The following is a 19,436-nucleotide window of genomic DNA, read 5'->3' on the forward strand; positions in this document are numbered from 1 at the left end:
TATTGGGCTATCTGCAATATCAGCATCTGAATTTTCTAAAAGCTCTGTACCCTCTTATTTTATACTGTGTCAATTACAAATCAAATGCAAAATTAAATACTGTCAATTCCCACAATATGTTTATTTTACATTAAGCAGAGTTGTGAATTAACTAATATAGGAATACTTTGTAAATAAGTAATAAATTAGCTGAATTGATTTTTCAGGAGGGAAATGGATTTGAAATTACCGGTTTGCTGGATGTTAACTAAACTACTTAGTAACTAGTTCCGTGTATAATTTTATGTCACTATAAGCAATGCCATCAGGTTTTCCTTGAGGGTATACTAGAGATCAGTATTTGTAAGTAGATTAAAGACTGTTTAAGACAGACAAAAACATACTAAAATTCTTCCATCTGGATAATTGTATAAAAGCAAAACAAATATAAAAATCCCGTAAGAGAGACACAGTAAAATGTTAAAGGTTTTGAGTCAGGATGCTTTCAGGTTCTCTCTTGCAGAGGGTATTTTGCCATATTGTTTAGTGAAAATGTAAGAAACCTTAGACAAAACCTCAGAAAGTGTTGTTTCTTTGCTGTGTGGCTTGTAGCATTGCATGAAAGATCTGATGCTTCTCATGTCTGTGGTTATCAAACACAGGCAAGGGATGGTGGCAACTACTTATATTCTGAGGCTGGAGAAACTAACTTTGGCCTGCAAAAGTAGTAATGGGTATAATGGACTGTTCTTGGTTTGAATCCTGACGGTATTTAGAAGTCTGAGAGATACCTTAAAATGTTGTGGGGTTGTTGTTTTGTTTTTTTGTTTTTAATACAGATACCACTTATTAATCATTTGTTTTTCAACTTCAGTACATATGCCTACGAGCCTGCTGGGAGAGGCCAGTTAGGAACCACCATTATCAGTATCCTAGACCTGATTTTGGTACTTCTGGGAAGAGTGAGGGAAGCAAGAGCATTGGGAAGGGAGATCACTCTCTGGGGTCTTTTGGGGTCTTTTTCTCCAGCTGTCTCTAGGTCAGCTCAGAGGTACCTGCAGCTATTCTGTAACAACCCATCAGGAGGACCTCAGGCTGGCTTAGGCTGATGTCCCCAAAGGAGGGTCGGCAGAGTCATGCAGTGGCCAAATAAATGTGAAGGAGTCCCCACCCTTGGCACACTCAATTGTTTGTGCTAAGGCCACATCCAAACACCAGGAGACATCCAGGTGCTGCTGTGCTGAGTTGGCTGCAAGCCTTGGATGGTGGGACCCTGGGCACAGCAGCTTCAAAGCATCTTCAGTGTTCAAGGCCAGGTTGGTTGGGGCTTTGGGCAGCCTGGTCTAGTGAAAGATGTCCCTGCCTATGGAAGGGGGTTGGAATTGGGTCTCTGTTCCAGCTCAAACCTTTCTATGATTTCTGTGAAACGCCTGTTTATGTGCATCTGATGTCTTTTAATTCTGCAAATCCTTTTGTTTCACCCAATCCCAGTTACTCAGGGTCTCTCTTTGAAAGTGATCAGTATTGAGTGTACACGTGACATCTGTAAGTCCTCTGCAGAGCATGACTGCACTTGTGTGCTGGTGCCTGGGTTCATCCAGCAGCAGAGGCTGCTCTTCGCAAACAGAGGGCCAAGTGGAATTTCAGTCACCATCCAAATCATTCAAAGACAATTTTCTTCTACTCCTTTTCTTCCCTGCAGTCCATGGTGCATAATAAAAATAAATACACGTCACATGGCATTACTACTACTATTAAATTAAAAAAGAAAAAAGAGAGAAGCTGGAAGTTCTTAGTCTCAAGAAGAGGGTGGAGCAGGGAAAAGTGCAGAGCCATATAACAATGGGGAGTCTGCTTTATTAGTATTAAGGAGGGAAATAAAATCTGCTCTGGCAGTAGTGAAATAAAACACCAGGAAGATTATGTCAGTCTTTGTTTGCACACAGTATGATTCTTCTCTCTCACCAGCCAATTTGTATATTTGAAAAGGCAGTTGCTTGGTTAAAATAATTAGCTGAACTTCATCCAATTCCCCACTTATGTGAAAAAATGTTTGAAGAAATATAGACAATTGTTGTTGAGCAATTATAATGAAGAAAAGAAGTAGTGGTCACTGGACAATTATAGCGCCGTGTCTAAATACCCACATACATACTGTAGTTTCAAAGTGAGACAGACAGCTCTTGCTGACTCTTTGCTGTAGCTGCTATGTTTTGGGATAGTGGCTTTAGAAGCATGGCAAAATCCTACCTAATTCTTCCTGAAACTTGTGCAGTGTGGCTTAGCCTGGGGCTGCTTCAGAGAAGAGAGAGAGTCTGGAGCTAAGTGTGTCCCAAGTATATAAAGCAAAAGAAAGAGTGAACTGAATACAAGTCATGTATCTTCATTATTTTATGCTTTAAGCATCAAAAATACGTATTAGTGAATAAGACTGTCATCTTATATACTCCTTTATATATTCCAGATTATTTTATATTATTGTTTTGGAAAAAAAAAAACAAACCAACATACAGAATTTTTGAATATTTCAGGTTTTGAATAAGAGAACATTGCAACAATTTTATGAGGAATTCCCCATAGGAGGTCCAGTGTAGTATATTAACATGAACTTCAGTGACAGGAAAGTAATTTCTCGTTGTTCCTACACCTTCATCCCTGGAGCTACACCTGTAGCTTTTCCAGGAAAAATAGTAACCTGAGATTTTGAAATGGAAGTTACTCAGGAAGGACGCACAAGTGCTGGCCGAGGCAGCGGTCATCCCAATTGTTTCTTAACTTCAGACTCCTCAGTAGACATAAAGGCAGTAACACAAAGTCATGCATTCTGTTTTATGTTTCTTAAACCGCTCCCTCGTTTTCCAGACCTGCCAGTCGCGTTTCTGTGTTATTCAGGGCGAGAGAGTCAGGATGTCTGCTGACACAGTGGAGCTCTCTGATCCCAGGGCCCTGCTGGCTTGTGAACCCAGCCGTGCATGGTGGCAGTGGAGCTCCTTGCCATGAGTTTTTCTGTTGCCTAGGGCTGCAGGCAGCCTTGGGAGCTGCTGGGCTGGGGTCAGGGCTGACTGCCCTGAGTGGTGAGGGCTGCAGGTGTGAGGCTCTCAGTTCTCCTTAGCCATCCTTTCTCCCAGCCCATCTCTGCACCAGGCACTTCCAAAAGCCATTTCTACCTGTACATCAACTGATGGAGAATATATATAATTTAAAACATGCATGCAGTGGGAGTAGATTCCCCTGTTGCACCATTTCTAACCCTTTCAGCAGGCTCATGTCCATCAGGCAGGGCAGAGCTCAACGCTGACAATTCAAACACATTTTAAAACATTTTTGTCACTTCATTAACATCATCGGTTTTGTTTCTAGTCCCTGTAGGAGGGTGGATGTTAATGCTGCCTGCGGTCTGCCGGGTGGCAAAGTGAACACAGCCATCCATGCGGATGGTGTAGGAACTGAGCAAGGTGATGCCCAAGTCCCCCAAAGCTCACAGGCAGTGTGTTTTTCTGCCAGGCTGGGAGCACAGGGACCAGGCAGCCCTCTGGGGCTGGCAGAACTCCAGCTCCATGTCTTTAGTCCCCAGCTCCCTTACCGAGCCTGAACTTTGCAGCCGTGGTTGTGTCTTACTGACCTCTGCACGATCAGTGCTTGGTTTCCAAGTCTCATGGTGCCTCATGTGTGGGCTGCCCTGCACACATTCTATTTTCCTGTATTTATCCTCCTGTATTTATCCTCTGGTTTTTGCTTCTTTCTCTTTGCAGGGAGCGGATGCGCCAGTCTGCGATGTTTGAGCTGTGCCAGGGGATGCACCAGATCAGTCTGCAGTTTGTTCGCTTGCAGCTTAGCTTTGAGGAGTACACTATAATGAAAGTTTTGCTGCTGTTGAGCACAGGTAAGTTAGATTCGTGGTTACATGGCAATACTTGAAAATAATCCAATTCACAAAGTGGTGCAATGATTTTAACTAATGTGACAAAAGAGCCACACTGTTTCCATCAGGGCCACAGGAATAAGCCTGGTTTTATGTCTTGGGTTTATCTGTAGATCTCACTCTAATCTGCGTTAGCACAGGAAGTGTCCTTCCAGTTTGAATGTCGTGCATTGGAAGGACAGGAGTGGCCAGGCAAGGCCCTTCGCCCCCCTCTTTTTTCTGTACAGCAGGTGCTTGAGTCAGCCAGGCATGCTGAGAAAGTGCAATAGATATGGGAATTGGGGAAGAATCCCCACTCAACACTCAAAGCCGCTGGTTTGGGTGACTTAGTGTCACCTTCAAGATCAAAAGATGTACATTGTCTGTACTGTAGAATGGGTGATTTTCCAATGCCGAGTGAATCGAGAATGGTAAGCCCTGTTGCAGGGCACTGAAAGTTTAATAGATAACAGCGCACGCTTTATGTTTCTCTGGAGTGTCATACTTTGAGTTTTAAGATGCCAAATTACATCTTGGTGTTTGTTTCAGCACTGTGTAGTAATTAGCAGATCTCTTGATCTTAGTGAAAATATTGAAAAGCTCCCATCCCAGTACAGCTGTATAAATACACAGGCAGTTTGTACATTACTTTTCCATCAGTCTTAATGAAAAATCCAATTACCTGTAATCAAACTTGCTTCTGTATAATCATGCTCCTGTTTGTGGGATCCACTCAGTGACATCACGAGGAGATAACACATCAGCTCCACTGGCGGGTGTTCACGATGTCACTGCAGTGAACTCACCAGGCAAGAATTCCCCCGGCAGAAGGAGGCTGGCATGGGGAGAGGAGGAATGGAAGATCAAAGGGGCTGCTCTGCTTATTCCAGCTTTCACTTGCGAGCTGCCAGCAGCAAGACGCTTGCCCAAGGCTGCCAGGGCCAGGGGCTACACGGGCTCGTGCTGCACAGAGCGTCTCCCCATTTGGTGGTGAGCAGAGCCCAGTGCACCCTTTCTTGCCCATCATCCCATCTCCTGCCTCAGCAAACTGGGAGGAGGAAGGAGCGAATGGCAAGAGATAGGTATTGGTTGTGCAGCATAGGAAGGTGCTTCCTGCTGAAACTGCTAAAGGACACCAGAGCGGGCTGATGCAGCAGCAGATTTAGACACCCAGGAGCCTCCTGAGCCCCAGCCATGGTGTGGGTGTGTTTGCTGTAGGCAGAGTTAGGTGCCTACGAAGGGATTTGCAGCATCCAGCAAATCCAAGTGGCAACCCCTTCAGGCAAGGCAATGGGATGGGTGTTTTTTCCCTTTCTGTGGTGCCTTTCATTCAGACGTCACCCATCCCACCCAGACAGTAGCTCTGTGGTTAAAGAACTTGCCTTTGAAAGAGGACGTGAAGCTGCAGTTCCCATCTGGCTGGAGGGGATTTGGATTCACTCACAGAAACCTCCTGGGGCTGTAAGTTTCTTGGGCTCAACTGTCTCCTCTCCCTTCTTCCCATTGAAGCTGTTCCAGCTCCCTGGGATGGGGATATATGCTGTCCGTTGAGGGGCACTTTGTGTCCAGGCCTGTGGGGTCTGACCCCCATTCCCACTCCATCAAGGGCTGGAGGAGATGGGGTGCTGGTGAAACTGAGACTGGGGGGAGCCGATATGCTCTGGGGTAGCCCTTTGAGGCAAACAGGCTTTTTGAAGGTTGTCACTTGAGGCCTTTCCAGAAGGAGCTAGCAGTGCTAAATGTGGATATGCCTGGGGAAGGTCCAGCTCCCAGAATGTTCTTGAGAGAGTGTCTGGATTGGGATCTAGCTTTGCTACTTTTTAATCAGCCCTAAATGGAGGAGAATCTTTAGAAAAAGAGCCTAAAGGCGTTCTAGAAACACAGCAAAATTTCCTTTAGCAAGGTATTTGTTATTCTGCACTGAGAGTGTTGACTGATGACTTGGGTTATTGCAGGAACTTGTTAGGTGAGATCAGCCTGGCCAATTAACTTCAGCTAGCTAGGTCCCTTTGAAATATGCACAGGAGTCACTAGAAATCTTACTAAAAAATAGTTTGTTTGGGGAGAACCAGGGTATTTTTGAGGAGTGGGAAATGGAGATGAAGACAGCAATAAAACCCAGACAGCGTCATGTGAAGGGCAGCAAACCTGGTTTTGAATGCTTACACCTTGATACAACCTTGTGACAGAAAACAGCAGGATTGTTTTCGTTTAAGGTTTTTTTATTGCATCGTGTGATGAGCAGAGAACAAGTTATTCTGCAACTTTCATGATGACCACATCAAGGAAGATTCACCCCATTTACATGTGGAAGAAACCACACATTACAACTCAATTGTTTTCTTGCTTTCCACAGACCATAGATTTTGGGAGTTTGCCAAAAGCATTGCTGCATTTAATAAGTAAAATCAGAGACACTGGGCAAACCTCCAGAATTGCATGTTTTGCTTGAGTTCTCTTTATTTGTGGTCTTTCTTTCTTAATAATCTGGCCAGAGTGATGGCATAATAATTTTCAGACAGAGCATAAAATACATAGTAGTAGACAATGAAAGAGTGCCTCTAACATTCTTAAGGCAATATGTAGGAATATAGGCCTGTGAATATTAAAGGTACTGTAAAGCCCATGCATTTTGTGTAAGGGCCCCAGTAGGCTTTGATGGCTTTAACTCATCTCGATTGCTGTCTCTATTTATTCAGCTTAAACTGAATTTGTACATCTGTTTCAGTTTCTTCCGTCAGCTGACTGACTCAGAGATTTGGCATCTAGAATTTTAAAGTTAAATATTACATGTATATAATATATGATACTTATGGATAGGTGGGTGCGTTACCTCCTAGGCTTTTTCTAAAGATTCCTCCTTGTGCCCTCTTCCAGCACTTGATGGTCACAAGACCTTGCAGCTTATGTGGTGGTAGAGCTCCTCCTTGTTTTCCATCGCCAAACTGCTCTGGTAGTAGCTGGTGATGGAAGTTACTACTGGTGTTTTTTCTTAAAGCTTCTTCTCTGCAGCCATTTGGGCAGTGGTTACTTGCTTATGATGTGATTGCAGTGGGATAGAAGGCAGTTCACAGGATTTCAAAGAGAATGGAATGGATGAACAAGACAATTTCTGTGAAGATGTTAAGTCAGGGTAAGCTAAGTTGGAAGATCACCTATTTTTTTCCTTTTTTAGTAAAAAGACTTCTCGTTTAGCTTACTCTGACATAGCTTTCTGGCTTGCTTAGAAAATAAGCTCTTCCTGTACAGTTTAGCATTTTATTTTCCTTCTCTAGCCTAGCATTAAGAGATACAGAGTAGAAAAATATTTGATAGTTAAGCAGTACTAGAACACCAGAATGCTTTGTTTATTGTTATTAATAACCTCTTTGGGGTTTTCCTAGAGATCTGATCCTGAAAGCCATTCCTGTCTGGGGCAGAACCTGCAGTCTGTAAATAAACAGTGTATTTGCTTTTGTAATTAGCCTTCCTGGTATCAGTCACAGTAAAACGTATTGGAAGACTCTAACTGTTAGCCCATTTGGGAAATGATCCCTCTGGCAGATGGGAACTTTAATAGGACACTAGAAATGCTTGCTGCTCTATGGCATGGTCAAGCACTGTCTTGGGATGTTTGGAAAATAGTCTTCTGTTTAATGCAGAATAATGGCTCTGTCTGTTCTAGGTGTTATGCAGATGTTTACTAACATTCAAGGAAATGTTACTTGATGGCATAAAACCATTTCACTTGGTCTGGCATTTCTGCACATAACAGCTGTAAATCTGTACCTTCCCCTCCTCTGCCAAGTGTGGGGAACCAGTCAAGAATGTTAAATCACGTCTTCAACTTCTAAGAAAATATTCTTGATCCATCTGGTTTTTGGTTTTGGGGTGTTCTTTTTTGTGGTTGGGTTGTATTAAAAACAGTTTCAGCATGAGCTTAGAATGTGTCCAAGACGCCGTCTTGTCTTCTGCCACAGCTTCTGCAATCACAGATCTGGAGAGGATGCTTGAACTGCTTGAAAATCTGTATTATGTTGTTGATTCCTAACCAATGTCTGTAAAATTATGGACTTTGCTTACAGGTTTAATTCTTTCATCCATTAACTAGTGTAACTTTTTAAGTATGCGCATCAAAAGAATAAGCAATACAGTTAATACTAATATAAGACTGTCTTTTCAATGACAGTTCCCAAGGATGGTCTCAAAAGCCAAGCTGCATTTGAAGAAATGAGGGCAAATTACATTAAAGAACTAAAGAAGATGGTAACTAAATGTCCAAGTAACTCTGGGCAAAGCTGGCAGAGATTCTACCAACTGACTAAACTTCTTGACTCCATGCATGATGTAAGTATAACTCCTCAGGGAGTGCAGAAAAGTTAAGCAAAAATCACTCCATTAAGGTAAACCAGTAGTCTTTAATTGTGTTAAGAGGGAGGAAAACAAACATTTAAATTCTTTTTAAAGGAACATCTGGGAGAAGTTGTTAGATGAATTTAAGGACAACTGCCAAGTAAAATAAGAAAATATAAGTCATTTAGGGCTGGGTCCTGCTGCCTTCTCCTATGTTATGGTAGTATGTTCCTGCAATGATTCACTTAAGGTCAGTATAGCTATTAGTGGGGTCAGAGGTTCTTCAGTGGAAGAAGGGATATTGGCTGTTGTTCAAAGTTAGATGTGATGCAAGTGCAGCACGCAGAGTACCCGACGAGCTGCTCCTCAATGGAAGGTGCTGGTTTAGTGTCACTTACCTAACATGCCTGATGTGCTGTTAAATGTTAATTTGGTGATCTTTCATGGTTGGGGTTTAATAATGATGACTTTAAAGCTGTGTTAAGACTTTGGAGCCATCTTGGGTATTTAAAGCTTTATTTGAGCTTTTCAAGCATGGGAGTCACTGTGTTGTTAAGTTACTTTATACCCCCCGTCTCATTCCAGTGCAGGGGGTTTGCTTTGTATGCGTCAGGTGAGAGATGCGATGAATGACGTGGGGAAACTGAAAGTTTAGTCCCAGACCAGCCAGGCTGTTGTTGCCTCAGCCCAGGGTGGCTCTGAAGGGTTGTGGTAGGTGTGTAGTGCACGGGACCTGCTCGTGGCTTCAGAAGGTGTATCTCTAATGTTGAGCTGTGAGCAGCCCGGTTCTAGCCAGTGATTAAGTGCAGAGATTTACCTCTCCAGGTGCTTTGAGCAGCAGTGGGGGTATATCTCCGTGCTCCCCATAATGGAGCCCGGAGCACCTATAGAGGAAGCCAATGACCCAGAAGTGGTCTCCTCACTGCCTGGGCCAGTAGTGCGGCTAGTGCCCATCCTCTCTGAAGCTGTGCCGCCATGCAGTGGGTGATGGGAGCCTCACGGGGCAAGTGATCTTTAGTCATGTTGGGGTGCAAGAGAGGAGGGATCCCATGCTCATCACCTCCCTGGTAAAGTGCAGCAAAGGAGAAAAGTGTCCTACTCCACCCTGGGTGGGCAGGGGAGTAACCTTGCTGCATGGAGAACCTACTGCACTTGCTTTCAGAGCCCGCATGTAAATGTACTTCTTTGTACTCAAATTTCATTTGTGTGGAGGCAGTACAGTACAGTACAGTGCACTTCAGGTCAAATCTGTGTAAGAGCCTGAGGTCTGTTTACAGAATGTACATATGGAATTATTTTTCAAATATTGTTCTGTTGTTCATTAAAACATTGCAAATCTTAGTGGGAGGCAGGGAGAGTATTATTAGTACTGCAGTAATAGCTCATTCTTCAGAGCTCGGGTTTCACTTGCTCCGTGCCAGCAAAGGAAGTTGTAGTGTTTTAGTGGAAAGAAAGGGGATGGGTGATAAAATCATTTGCAAGATACTCACATCTGAACCCCAGGGCAGCATAACAAACCCCTGCGTTTCTGGAGTTGTCTAATCCTCCTCAGAATAGGCAGTGTCTATGGTTGATTATTTAAATGGGTGCGTATGTGTGGTTAAGGTGACTTGGATGACAGGCTCACGCTTACTGAGAATGCTACCGTGTCCTGCAGACGTTTTCCAAAGCGCAACATTAACCATTGGGAGCTGGGCTGACTGGAGAAAGCAGACTGCTCTTGCGTTTTATTTCATTTTTAATTAAGCTATTTTTGTGTTTTATTTTAAGAGAGCGCTTTCTTACAAAGGACTTTTTAAAGAAAGTCCCATTGTCAGCATTCTCTGTTAAAAAGGCCGCTTGTCTGACAACAGTGCTTCCTTTCAGGGATGATGTTGGAGACTTGCTCAACAAAGGCACTTGTTTATTTTTCCTCTTTACAACTGATTTTTTTTTTTGCTTTTTGTTTTTTTGTGTTTTTTTCAATGCATCAGAATAAATTGAGAGTGGTGATGATATTAATGAAGAGCGAGAATTTCTCTTCACCCCCGCACTGCCTGTTAGCGCAGAGTTTCTCTGTTTGATCAATGTATATGCAAATGTTCTGCTCAACCCCTTAGTTTAGGAGGAGCACTTTTTCAGCTGCCACCTATGCACTTTTAACTTACTCTGTTACAGTTTCAGAAGATCAGAATATAGTTGGTGCGGAGTGGTCTAACTGGAGCTGAGGCCCCGTGTTTACATGCCACAGTGTTGGCATTTGCAGTGCAAGCCCGAAGGGACCTGTGCAGAATTCATGCTTATTAAGCTCTCCTCCTGCCTCCAGCTTTTCCATCAGAGGAAAGCAGTATCCTGTCATTCACGGAGTTTGCTTTACCTGAGTGTAGCGATAAACAGTGAAAGAAACACTGCTCCTTTGCACCTTCACACTTGCTGTCATCAGCCTCATTTTTAAGTAGTCTTTTCTGAAGACTGTGTGAAATAAAGTGCGTGGGAATATCAAATTACAGTGTTTGATGCAGTACCAAATCACTAGGCTGATACGAGGAAGAAGACCCCAAACACAATGGGTTTGCGCTGCTCAGTGTACTAAATCATTCATCCACACAGTGAACATATGTGCAGGTAGAAAAGTGCCGAAGTGAGGAAAACGAATTTTCCAGAAGGCCAGGTAGGCACTTCAGCATTTGAAAGAATCAGCAACTGTAATGATCCATAAAGCCCCGAAGTAGCAAAAGCACAGCGGAGGAGTACGAGATGGAACCCGTCCTGAGCAGACAAGATAACCACGGTTTCCTTGGCTGGAGGAGCATGCCTGCAGGCTGACGGGTAGTTTGCGTCACTGCTGCCATGCACCAAAATGCTCTTTATTTGCCTGATGCTGTGTGGAAGCTGTTGTTGCTGACACCCTTCCTCTCATGCAGCAGGAGACGAGAGGAGGAAAAGGTTGTTGCCATTTACTTGCTGCTGTGCATTGCTTCTGCGGACGGACCCCAGTGTGGGTATCTTCCAGTAGCGCTGACGGCAGCAGCATAATCAATGTATTTAGATTAGATAAAGGAAAAAAAATCATCACGATGAGGGTGGTGAGGCACTGGCACGAGTTGCCCAGAGAAGCTGTGGCTGACCCATCCCTGGCAGTGTTCAAGGCCAGGTTGGATGGGGCTTTGAGCAACCTGGTCTAGTGGTAGGTGTCCCTACCCGTGGCAGGGGATTGGAACCGGATGAGCTTTAGGGTCCCTTCCAACCCAAATAATTCTGTCGTTCTATTTCCTTCTTGTAGGGATTGTATTTCTGCCATTGTGGCTGGGGGGTTTGTTACGTGTTGAGAACTGTAGTGTAGCAAGGACAACCAGCCTCCCTACTCGGGACATAAAGGTTTTGGGCCTTGGGCTCACAAATGGCCATGCGCGTTGCAGGGAGAGATGCATATGCAGCACTTGGATGTAGGTGAACTGTGTTATGTGAGCAGACAAATGGCATTCAGGAACATTAGAAACAGATGTACTACACATGGTATCAAAAACTTCATTTGGATCCCCCTCAACATCTCCTGTTGGCTTTGGCAGGAAGGGTTGTATCTTGCATGGCAAGCCTTGTTTCATATAGAGTGTGTAGTGTGTATGGTTAGGCAGTTTGCAGAACAAAAGCTGAGTTTGGTTTCAATCTGGCTGATGCTAAACAGACTTTCAGTGAAGAGGGCTTTTGTTTCGATGCCATGACATTAAACCCTAATATGAACCTTCCCCTTGTCTTGGCAAGGCAGAGCACTGCACTGTCATTGCTTGTTGATATTTTCTGCCAAACACAAATAAATTCTTTAAGGCTCATGCTGCTGAATAATTAATTTTTTATGGTTCCTGAAGGGAATACTTTATAGCTGAGGTAGATCTTTCCATAGGCTGAGAGCGCCAGGATTATACTCACTGAAAAAGCTGACAGTGGGAAGCAGGGCACAGATCCTCAAGGGGCAGGTTTGCAGGGCATGCTGTGGTGGATACACATGTGCCTCTGCAGGTGCTTAACCCCACAAATACAAAACTGCACGAGCCCCTCAGCTGTTGCCAGTACCTTTGGGCACACTTACTCCTGCTACTGATCTGCCAAAGCTGTGTCCCATGGCTGAAGAGCTGCTTGGAGCCTTGTTTAGTGTCTGAATTCTCAGAGGAGGCATTTTCCCTGTATACTCAGAGGCTAGATCCAGCCCGTGCTTCTGGTGAGGCCCCCGGAAAAGCAGCAGCAATGAGTGTGCATGGGTGTGTGTTGCAGCAGCTAATACATGTCTGTCAAGTGAGAAGTTGATTCCCAGCCCCCTAATGTAGACAGGGGCTTCTCTGAGGGTCATCTTTGCTCAGTATGTGATGGTTGGGTCTCCTCTCCTCTAATGGGTTTTTGCTGAAGGAGGGCAGAAACCCCCGCTATTGTTGACAGAAGAGCAAGGGAGACTTGGCCCAAAGTTCACCCTGGCCAAGGGCTGAGAATGCTTCATGGTGTGTGATGCCGTGGGTTTGCATGCGTGCTCCAAGCATACAAAATGAGATCATCTCAGGTTTCTCCATGTCATGGCTGGGTGTCAGGTGCTGTAGTTTCAGCGTGCACATGTCGATGAAGAGAAATGAGTGCAGTTCCTAAATCAGTAAATGCACCTGTCCGGGCAGAATTAGGTTCCACATTTGTTCTGGTCAAACACTGTTCATGCCTAATCCAGATGCATTTTTCCACCTTCTACTCCTTGCTAGCAAGCGGTAAATACACTGCATAGGTGTAACCAGAGGCTTCATCCCTTGCTCTTACTTTGTTTTCCCTGGGTTTGTGGGAGGTTTTGCTCTTTGGAGTTCAAGATTTCTTAGGCAGCTACGAATTAGCCACAGTGGCACCATAAGATATCTGTACCCTGAGAATCAGACTGTGAGCCATCCTGGGGGGGGATAATTTACTTCCTGAGCCCTGAGAGTAATTAATTCATATCATGGGATTTTCACAGGACTGAGAGCAAAAGGGAATATAGTGGCAATGGACTAATCAAGACCTGGCTGGCAGTGGTTTTCCTTAGGCTCACCAGTTGTGAAGCAGGAGCTTTGTATCCACTGTGTGAATGGGGAAAAGCATGAAGTTGCAGTAGTTCTGCACTCACCCAGGGCTCTTTGCTGCCTGGGGGGAAGGAGGCTGGCTGGCCTTGGCTGTTGTTCTTTACCTTAGCAGGGCAGCAGACTGACTCCTGTGCAGTTTGAAATGGGCAAGTTTTGAAAGCAAGAGTCAGAATACTGCTGCTCAGCAGCCTGTCCTTTCAGGGAGCCTGGATGTGCAGTTGCATCATGTAGAGCTGCAAGGTTGCCTCCACCCAACGCACATCTGCGCTGTACTTTATAGGAAACAGGTAGATACCCATTCCTGAAAGGGACAGAGAAAGTTTCCAGTGTCACTTTCATATGAGAACACAAGAGGCTCCTGACAGTAATAGCTGTAGCTAGTAAGAGGAAGAAATTACTCAGCACTGAGTTGTTACTCTAGTGCTGTCTCTGTTGCTGTATCAGTGGGCTTAATCACAAAGATGCTCCTGATGATTGAGAAGTGGCTGTGGGCTTTCATACCACACTCTGAGGCTGGGAGAGAGTCTGAAGTCAGAAAACTAAGCATACAGAACCGTGCACCCCTGAAGATCAGGCAGTTCTTACTGGAAATGCAAGGGCACGGTGAGAGTGCCAAGCTCAAAAGACATTATTTTTGCTGTAAAATTCTGCAAGTGCTTGAAGGTCATTGTAACTGCATTAACTTCAGGGACTTCATGAAAGGATTCATTTTTTTAATTATGGAGAACTGCATGGGTGAAAAAAGACCATTTTATGGAAACCCCACCCTAATAACAGAAAATGATGTTTGATTAATGCTTCTGTTCCTCAGAGGTGCTTAATAAAGCATACAAATGCAAAGATTGATTAAGTCAAAATCTCAGAATTACTAAGCCTGCTGTAGCCTTGGAAATGTTTAAACGCAGCACACTGTAGGGTAGTGATGAGAGAAAGCTTCATAATGGCTGAAGTGGCGAAGGGTTATAGCTAACAGCTGATCCACTTGCCAGCAGAAGAGCTGTCATGTCTTACAGCAGTCTGGGTAACAAGGATGTGATAATTCTGACCTGTGTGTCTGCAATCCTGCAACCCTGCTCATACTGGCCTGATTGTCCTGCATGCAGAGGAAGGCTTGCAATGCTGTCAGAGGTACTGAGCCGTGGTTTATTGCCAGCTCTGAAGAGAATTGAACAACTACCTTCTAAAGCGGTAAGAACAATGTCCTGCTTGCATCCTGAGGAAATGGGAATTATTTCACTTCTGGCCTTAACTGCACTGTCTGTGCTCTGCCAAGCTGTAGCTCTTCAGAAGAGAGCTTCAGCAGCCGAAATAATTGGAGATTGTAAAAGTAAATATGTTTTTAGTCACTGTTGCACTGCTTGTGAAAACAGTGGTGCTCTCCTTCATGCTACCCAATTAGAGCTGCCTCTCACACTACCATACTGGAGAAGGTGTCAGCAGGTCCAGTATGAGCTACCAGAAGCAGAGAGTAAAAGCAGTCTGTAGGATGTAGTCAGGAGGGGTACCTTTGAAAATGCACGAGGACTCACTTGCAGAGGAGAGCCCTGCTCGCGGCTCAGTTCACAGTCTTGTAGCCTTCTCTAGCTGACCTTATCATGTTGTTTACATTTTAGTACCTCTGAGTTGGTCTTTGATTCCTCTTTGGTTCCAGTTAGTGCTAGAAGTTCCTCCCCAGCCCCAAAAGGCACACAGCTCTTAAGGTTGCAGTTAAAAAGATCCCGACTGCAGTCCCTTGTTCATTGTGACACAGGGGGTGTGCCTCCTGATAATCCAGTTTTCTTGATGTGGCTGATTATTGCCAAATATGTTAAAGTTGATAACTTTGCTTAAGGAAGAGAGGCACAAAAGTTTTAGCAGACTAAATAGGTATACAATGTATAGTATCCTTACGGCTCTAAACCCAAGTATTACATGATGGAGGGGGGCTCTTGGTATTTTCTTTTAAATGGTTGTGTAAACTTAACCTTTCTCCTCGGTGGTGAGACTCGGAGTGTGCTGTGTTATGATAGTATCTATGACCACATCCTGCGTTTCCCCCACTGAACTGCTAATGCCTTTATTGTATAGAGTAGATTATGCTCCCTTCAGCAGTGTTGGTATTTTTCATTTCCCCTTTTGTCCACATACTCACCAGGCACACATATGCACGTGATGCTAATAAAAGCTTGCTAAGGTGACAGAATGAATAGTTCCCACGTGGGCTTTTCTGCAATACCTATCTAGCTGCACTCGGTGGCTTCAACATAAGTGTGATGAGGCAGGAATGAGCTTGACTAGAAGAGAAGGTGAGCAGGCAGCACAGTGAGGCCGGTTGGTGGGCTGACAGAGATGATCCCAAGCCCCTCACTCACATTCAGTGATGCAAAATAGCTTGTGTTCAAGTTCAGGAAAAGTAGTATGTTCACCAGGTCACTGTCAAGGCTGTACTGGGGAGCAAGGCTCAGTTTGCTTAGGTGCTGGTATTTGATGACACAAGCAGGAAGGAGGTTAGTAGTGATTTTACCAAGAGACAGTTTCCTTCTCTTTGGTTGCTTTTGTGTTACATTTGGAATATTTTTGGCATACAGTATATGCAGAAACAACTTCCTCATACTGGGTAAAGTGGACCTTGGAACATCAGTATTTTTTCCCCTCTTGTAAACCAAATTATGGCTATGCTACTTAGCGTGCATCTGTTTAACTAGTATTGCTCTGTGACATGCCAGGTCGTGAATGAAGTAAGCAACAGCAAACAGGCTCATGTAGTACTCAATAGCAGAGAGCAGTGTGTGAGAGATCTCAGCACTTCTCTGTCTTGTTCATAAATTGCTTGTATGCTTGCAAGAACAGCTATGAAAGTCCTGAAAAATAAGTAGTAAGATATGGTGCTACAGGGTGGTAGTCTGTTGCTGCCTCTTATTTCCTTTTCTGCCTTCCAGATGTCCACTTTTTATTTAACTAACTGCTTTACTTCAGAATGCAACTCTACACATTAAGAACTGAAACAACAACCTTGTGTTTGATAAACTACAAAAGCAGAAGTGGTCTAAAAGTCCTTTGCAAGGGCATAAGGCACCAAATGTTTGAATGTTTAAATAGCACAGGCTCTAGTTTTAGTTCAGTTGTACAGTGCAGTAATTTGGTGAACTGCAATGGAAATTCATACACTAATGGAAACCCAGACACACTTCATTCATAGGTGCTTCAGAAGCTGACTTGCCTCTTCTGGTGTCTTTCTTAAAAACTGCAGAGGGTCCAGCATACTGTGAGGCTTTAGAGCATTTATTTAGATCAGAGCAACAAAAACTATTTTTGAAATAACATTCTTTTGCTACTAAAGGTCATGAACAAGTACTCCTTGATTGTATCAAGGTACTGTATGTAAAACTAACCCAGCAGAAGCCTACCTGCATGTAGGTCAAGCCTTCAGCTTCCTTTGCCACGCTTTTAGCATTTTTTATAGAATCATAGAATGGCTTGGGTGAGAAGGGACCTTAAAGATCATACAGTTCTAACCCCCCCTGCCATGGGCAGGGATACCTTCCACTAGACCAAGTTGCTCAAAGCCCATCCAGTCTAGCCTTGAACACTGCCAGGGATGGGACATCTGTTTATCATGATCCACTTATTACCCCCAAGCAGTGATGCTGGAAGAGGTCTTCTTGTCTTCACAGTTCTCTCACTCTAATGGCATGTTGTTCTATAGCAAAGATAAGCTGCAGTTTAGAATTTTGTGTGGAGAAAATAGCACAAGAGACAAAACCAAATAAAATGCTCAAAAGCAAAAATAAGTGTTCATTCTTGTAGTGTGATTAAGTTTCCCGTAACATGTAGACTACAGTGAAGCTCTGTAATGACAAATGAGACCACCACAACTTGAGAAAAGGTAGAAGAAGTCAGACTAAATTCATTGGTGATTAGAAGACACATGGTATTTTTTCCCCACTTAGCAAAAAGCTCCTGGTACGCGGATGCCATTTTGTCCTTCAGCTTGCATCCCTGTCACAGCTGGAGACCACATGTGTTAGGATAACAAAATGGCTGTCAGTTGCCATTTGGGAGAACGGAGATATGGTTTCACCATGACCACCTCTGCCACCCAGAGGAAGCCAAAGGAGGGCCATGGTGCAGTGGTCGGTGCTTGTGGTGTTGCAGAACAAAGCTTCCTGCTCACATCATTGAGAAGCTAAATAGAAATTTTTGCCTCTAAAATCCTCAGGATCATGCTTAATCCACTGAGAGAAAGCAAAACTGCTGTTAGGCACCACTGTGAAATGGAGAATTTCGGGTTTGGTTGTTGGGTATTTTTCAAAAAGAGATACTTCCTTTAACTAGTCTATATTTTAATGAGTAATAAGCAGAATAAAGCTGGGGGAGGGGGCTGTATTTAACAAAAAAAAAAAAGCCTTTATATAGAAATGCCTTACCAGATCAACAGTTTCATAAGGCCTTTGATGCTCTAAAACCCGAAATGCTACAGCGTGACACAGAAGCCTGTTGTTGAGCTAAAACCATCAGCTGCTCTGGCAGTTGTAGGTTGCAACCCTTGGAGAGTGCACTGAAGTTAACCAGATAATCTGATTGAATGAATGTGTGTATCCAGCTGAGAATTAGAGATACAATAGTTCATGGCTGCTCTTTTCCCTCTGGGCAGAAGACTTTATTTTTATAGACATTGAGTAGCAGTAGTCTCCATGGTGGCCAGTTGCCTGTTAGTGAAATAAGAAGTGCAGTTACGCTGAAAAATGAAATCTGTGGTATCTTGGGTTTTCCTAGTTAGTTGATTTTTAATGACTTAAGTAGCACTTTGGGATTTGAGTTCTCTTGTTTGCTTTTTAACCCCTGCAAATGGACTGCCCAGTCAGAGTAAGAAAGATGCCATTTCTCGGTAACAGTCCATTATCAATAAGCATGCAAAATTGTCTGTGTTTTTCCTAAGGAGTGTTTCTCTCTGTGTTTTTCAGCTCGTTAGTGACTTATTGGAATTCTGCTTCTACACCTTCCGAGAGTCTCAGGCACTGAAAGTAGAGTTTCCAGCCATGTTGGTGGAAATCATCAGTGACCAGCTACCAAAGGTGGAATCTGGGAATGCCAAGCCCCTGTACTTTCACAGGAAGTGATAGAAAATGTCTTAAATGGAAGAACTTTGCCTTAAGTTTCCCTGTGTTATTCCACACCCATGAAGGACCCAAGAAACCATATTTTAAACATGCTATTTACACTTGTTCAGCAGTCTCTGAATAGTCTAAAATCATACAAAGGGTTTGGGGAATGGAAAGCAAGATTTGGCAAGACCTAGATGTTTGGATTTGGCAAGACCTAGATGCTTGGAAATTACCCCATAACCCTAAAACACTTAGAAAATGTTCCTGTTCCTCTGGATGAAAAGCCATATCTAGTCAATAACTCTTTGATTTTGATATTTTAACAGATGGAGTTTTAAATATGCCATGTAGTTTCTGGTATTGTTTGCTTGTTTTAAAAGGGTTCAAGAACTAATGAGAACTTTTTAAAGCTTACCCTTGGTTTGCACATAAAACGTAAAGTCAATATGGGGCATTAATATTCTTTTCTTGTTAAAAAAAAAAAGAAAAAAAGACAAAAACAAAACCTATATATATACACACATATATACACACACACAAACCCTAATGTGTAAAGTAAAAACAGAACATTTGGTGTGGAATACTCTGTTATCCCCACCTGCGGCATTTGTTATCTCATGTTATCCCATCATAGATGCTATACACTGTGTTAAGTGTCCATTTACTATTTAATTACAAAGGATGAGATGCGAAAACAAATGCCCTGGTATCAATTTATAGTATCTATTGTGCTGGCTTTACAAATAATTTTTTGCAGTCTTTTGCTGTACTGTACATTGCTGTATGTATAAATTGTGAAGGACCTGAAATAAGGTGTAAGGAACTTTTGTAAATGAGACAAAAAAAACTCTTTAATGGTTAATAGGATGAATGGGAAAGTATTTTTGAAAGAACTCTATTTTGCTGGAGACTATTTAAGTACTATCTTTGTCTAAACAAACAAGGTAATTTTTTTGTAAAGTGAAATGTTCTGCATGCATAATGAACCGTTTACAGTGTATTTAAGAAAGGGAAAGCTGTGCCTTTTTTAGCATCATATCTAATTTACCATCCTACAGTATCTGTTGTAAA

General features: G+C 43.3%; 1 protein-coding gene across 1 annotated transcript in view; it reads left to right on the forward strand.

Moving 5' to 3' along the window:
- NR3C2 (nuclear receptor subfamily 3 group C member 2) overlaps positions 1-18,518 on the forward strand; it is a 202,569-nt gene extending 184,051 nt beyond the window's left edge. The window contains exons 6-8 of the mRNA XM_057402045.1: positions 3,732-3,862; positions 8,049-8,206; positions 18,225-18,518. Of these exons, the coding sequence (XP_057258028.1) occupies positions 3,732-3,862; positions 8,049-8,206; positions 18,225-18,380 (445 nt within the window). The 3' untranslated portion in view covers positions 18,381-18,518. The remainder of the gene's footprint in view (positions 1-3,731; positions 3,863-8,048; positions 8,207-18,224) is intronic.
- Positions 18,519-19,436: the final 918 nt, after the last annotated feature.

This window comes from Pezoporus wallicus, unplaced genomic scaffold, assembly GCF_028554395.1.
Source record: "Pezoporus wallicus isolate ANWC-B61680 ecotype Strahan unplaced genomic scaffold, APGP_CSIRO_Pwel_v1 contig_7178, whole genome shotgun sequence".
NCBI lineage: Eukaryota > Metazoa > Chordata > Aves > Psittaciformes > Psittacidae > Pezoporus > Pezoporus wallicus.